The sequence below is a fragment of the Monoraphidium neglectum genome (assembly GCF_000611645.1).
Source record: "Monoraphidium neglectum strain SAG 48.87 unplaced genomic scaffold scaffold01591, whole genome shotgun sequence".
Taxonomy (NCBI): domain Eukaryota; kingdom Viridiplantae; phylum Chlorophyta; class Chlorophyceae; order Sphaeropleales; family Selenastraceae; genus Monoraphidium; species Monoraphidium neglectum.
The window spans coordinates 12813-13851 of NW_014012037.1; the positions used below are offsets into that span (position 1 = coordinate 12813).

Consider the following 1039-nt stretch of genomic DNA (forward strand, 5'->3'; position numbering starts at 1 on the left):
GGCTGGGGGTGCTTCTGGGCAGAGCGTCGCTCATGCCCGCACATCCCAGATTTGCCCGCCAAGGGCTTGCAGACCGCCAACGCGTGCTGCTTTATCTGCTAAATGCTGTCGCCCACCTCTTCGCCTCCCGCCACTGCGCGCTTCCGCCTGAGCTTCTGGTAGGGGGCCGCTGCCCTCAGCGTCGCGTCCACTGCCAGGCGCTTGATCTGCAATGACAGAAGCGGGGTTTCGCAGGGGGTTGATACGTGGCCGCGCCCGCCATGATTCTGATGCCACGTGGTGCCCTTAGAGACAGTGCTAGTCAGGCATGCGCCCTGCATGGGTGACTGCTGGGCCGCCTGCAAGCGAATTGCTACCGTAGGTGTTTGCGCATGGGTGCCTGCATGCGTGCGTGAGTGCGCGCGTGCTTGTGCGCGCGCGCACGCGTGTGTGTGTGTGTGTGTGTGTGCGCGTCTGTGTGCGTACGTGCGTCCGGATAGGCATATGTGTGCGCTTGTGTGCACATGTGTGTGCATCTATTCACGCAATTCAGGGAGCCCGTCTTTGGGGCAATAAGGCCTGTGTCTGTGACCCATTCAGTCTTTAAATGTCAGTGCCTAATGTCAGCCATGTTCCTCGGGGGGCTCGAGGCAGCTGCCCTGTGTGTTGCTATCGGGTGGATCCTCGTCCTGCGGCTGGCCGATGCCGACATGAGGACATCAACAACAACATGATCTACCTGACAGGGCTACCTGGCTGTCTGCCTGCCTGGCTGCCCCTTTGCCTGCCTGTCTGGCTGCCTGACTGCCCGGCTGCCCGGCTGCCAGTGACTGCCTGTAGCTGTCGCACCTTCTTGGCCTTTGGGAACATGGGCTTCACGTAGCGCCCCCGCTCGTCGGAGTATATCACCGCCTTCGAGCGCCCACTCTTGCCGCGCGCCAGGCGCTGCGCCTGTGCGAACGCCAGTACTGAGGGGTCCAGGATGACGCCCTCTGGGGAGAAGAAGAACTGCTCGGGTAGCTGCGATGGGGGGGGGCGGAGGGGTGCATTGGCAGGGGGG

At 62.8% G+C, this 1039-nt stretch overlaps 1 protein-coding gene across 1 annotated transcript in view; it reads right to left on the reverse strand.

Moving 5' to 3' along the window:
- Positions 1–849, reverse strand: part of MNEG_8396 (magnesium chelatase subunit D) — a gene marked incomplete at both ends in the record, with an annotated part of 3936 nt that extends 3087 nt beyond the window's left edge. Inside the window, 2 exons of the mRNA XM_014043133.1 lie at positions 117–206; positions 829–849. Coding sequence (XP_013898587.1) covers positions 117–206; positions 829–849 — 111 coding nt within the window. The remainder of the gene's footprint in view (positions 1–116; positions 207–828) is intronic.
- Positions 850–1039: the final 190 nt, after the last annotated feature.